Source organism: Astatotilapia calliptera, chromosome 19 (genome assembly GCF_900246225.1).
Source record: "Astatotilapia calliptera chromosome 19, fAstCal1.2, whole genome shotgun sequence".
NCBI lineage: Eukaryota > Metazoa > Chordata > Actinopteri > Cichliformes > Cichlidae > Astatotilapia > Astatotilapia calliptera.
Window position 1 is genome coordinate 4475555 of NC_039320.1, and position 2013 is coordinate 4477567.

Sequence of the window (2013 nt, forward strand, 5' to 3'; positions counted from 1 at the left end):
GTGTCTTGATTTCTTGTCTGCTGAGATGACATCAGAAATGGCCCGCTGCTGCTCCAGGACTCTCTCAATCATCTTCTGCCTGGAACCCCACCTGGTTGGGCATTCTGTGATCAGTGTGTGCTCTGGGAGGTTGAGCTTCTGCTGTGCTTTTTTCAGAGCCATCTTTGCTTTCCAGCTGTGGCAAAAATGTCCAACTAACTTTTTGCAAAGTCCAATGGCTCGGGCAATGCGGGCATCATCTTTGATAGAATTTTCTGGAGAAATAAGAGGAAACAAAAAAACTGTCATGTTTAAAACCTTTTTTAAAAAAAAAAAAACTAATTGAAATTTATAACTAAAGTTGTCTAAAAAGGTAACATTATCCTTATCAATATCAATTTGATAATAATGTATAGCACATTTTCATTGCTAAAAAGATCTGCCTTGAATAAAACTTACCGATTGCAAGGTGCAGCCTGTGTCCAAAACACTGAAGTCTGACCCAGTTGTTTAGCTCCGTGGCTCTCACAACATTGGCACCGTTGTCTGTGGTGATGCACACTTGTCGATCTTCTTTAAGATCCCAGCTGGCTAACACCTCACGTAATACATGGGCTATATTTTCACTAGTGTGGGAGTCTGGAAAATACACAGTCTCTAGACACCGTGTTTTCAGTTCAAAGTCTTCGGTGAGGAAGTGCACTGTGAAACTCATATATGGTTCCGTTGTACGACTTGACCATAGGTCTGTAGTGCTTGCGTAGTTTTCAGCTTGGCTCAGTTCAAACATGACGGTCTTGCGGCATGTTTCATACATTTGTGGAATGGCGACATGTGAAAAGTAGTTTCGTGAGGGGATGCGGTATCTCTGGTCCACTTTATGTATCAGACTGGTGAAGCCCTCTCTGCTAACTGTATTTATAGGCATCATGTCTTTAGCCAAAAAATGTGTAATGGCCTCTGTTATTTCTTTGTACCGCTTCGACGTTTTCTCATAAGGAATTCCACTTGAAAAACTCTGATACAGAGACGGCTGTTGGACTGCTGCGCTCTTTGTCTTAACATTAGCAACCTTTGTTTGGCTAGCCCTATCTTTCTGGAACTCTTCAAACAGTTCTCTGTGGTTGTATTGAAGATGATGGTGGAGATTAGTCGTGTTTCCTCTGGTGGTTGCCACGAGTGTTCGGCAAGTTTTGCAGAGTACCTGTGTTTGGAGAACGTCGTCTTTATCAAATCCAAAGTACCTCCAAATAAGTGAGGTACTATTTTTTTTTTTTTTTTAGCCACGAGTTCAGTAGAATTCTCGTCACGCGTCTCGCTCTCAGCCATTACAACTCTGACTCGTTGCTGCAGCATTGTTCGCGCCCGACCTGCGTAGGAGGCGGGCCTCTAATCCATTTGATTGGTTAATGCCGTGAAGGGCTCTATTCGACTGGTCAAATGTGTAAATGGATTTCTTTGATTGGTAAATTCTTTACAGCACGTGTGTAAACATTTTAAGGTACCCAATTATCGCAGTTTACGCCGTCTTTTGCGATGGGCCCATCGCGCAGGCTGATATCGCGATGACAATAAATTTTCGATTTATCGTGCAGCCCTAATATATATGTGTATATATGTATATGTGTATATATATATGTATATATATGTGTATATATGTATATGTGTATATATGTATATGTGTATATATATATGTATATGTATATATATGTATATGTGTATATATGTGTATGTGTGTATATATATGTAACAGGGCAGCCCTTAGCGGCTGGAAACACAGTGAGACAGACCAAGGCAAGTGTAGTGGAACAAAGTATTTATTCGCTATATGGCTCTCCTTACAACAATTGTCGAGCTTCTTCACAGCCCAAAAATCCACCTCTAATGACAACTAGCAGCCTTAAATATGTTCAGCTGTCACAGACTCAACCATTATTCCACTCTCAGGTAAATTCTTAAATCCCAACCTTCCACCACAGTATACAATATATCAATAAGAATAAATAAATACATAAATACATTTTCACATTTACA

The 2013-nt window shown here is 40.2% G+C and overlaps 1 protein-coding gene across 1 annotated transcript in view; it reads right to left on the reverse strand.

Annotated features, from left to right (window-relative positions):
- The window catches only part of LOC113012723 (zinc finger BED domain-containing protein 1-like), a 2867-nt gene extending 1292 nt beyond the window's left edge, over nucleotides 1-1575 (reverse strand). The window contains exons 1-2 of the mRNA XM_026153024.1: nucleotides 439-1575; nucleotides 1-254 (exon numbers count right to left, since the gene is read on the reverse strand). The exon at nucleotides 1-254 is cut by the window's left edge and continues 366 nt beyond it. Of these exons, the coding sequence (XP_026008809.1) occupies nucleotides 1-254; nucleotides 439-910 (726 nt within the window). The 5' untranslated portion in view covers nucleotides 911-1575. The remainder of the gene's footprint in view (nucleotides 255-438) is intronic.
- Between the last annotated feature and the right edge of the window lie 438 nt (nucleotides 1576-2013).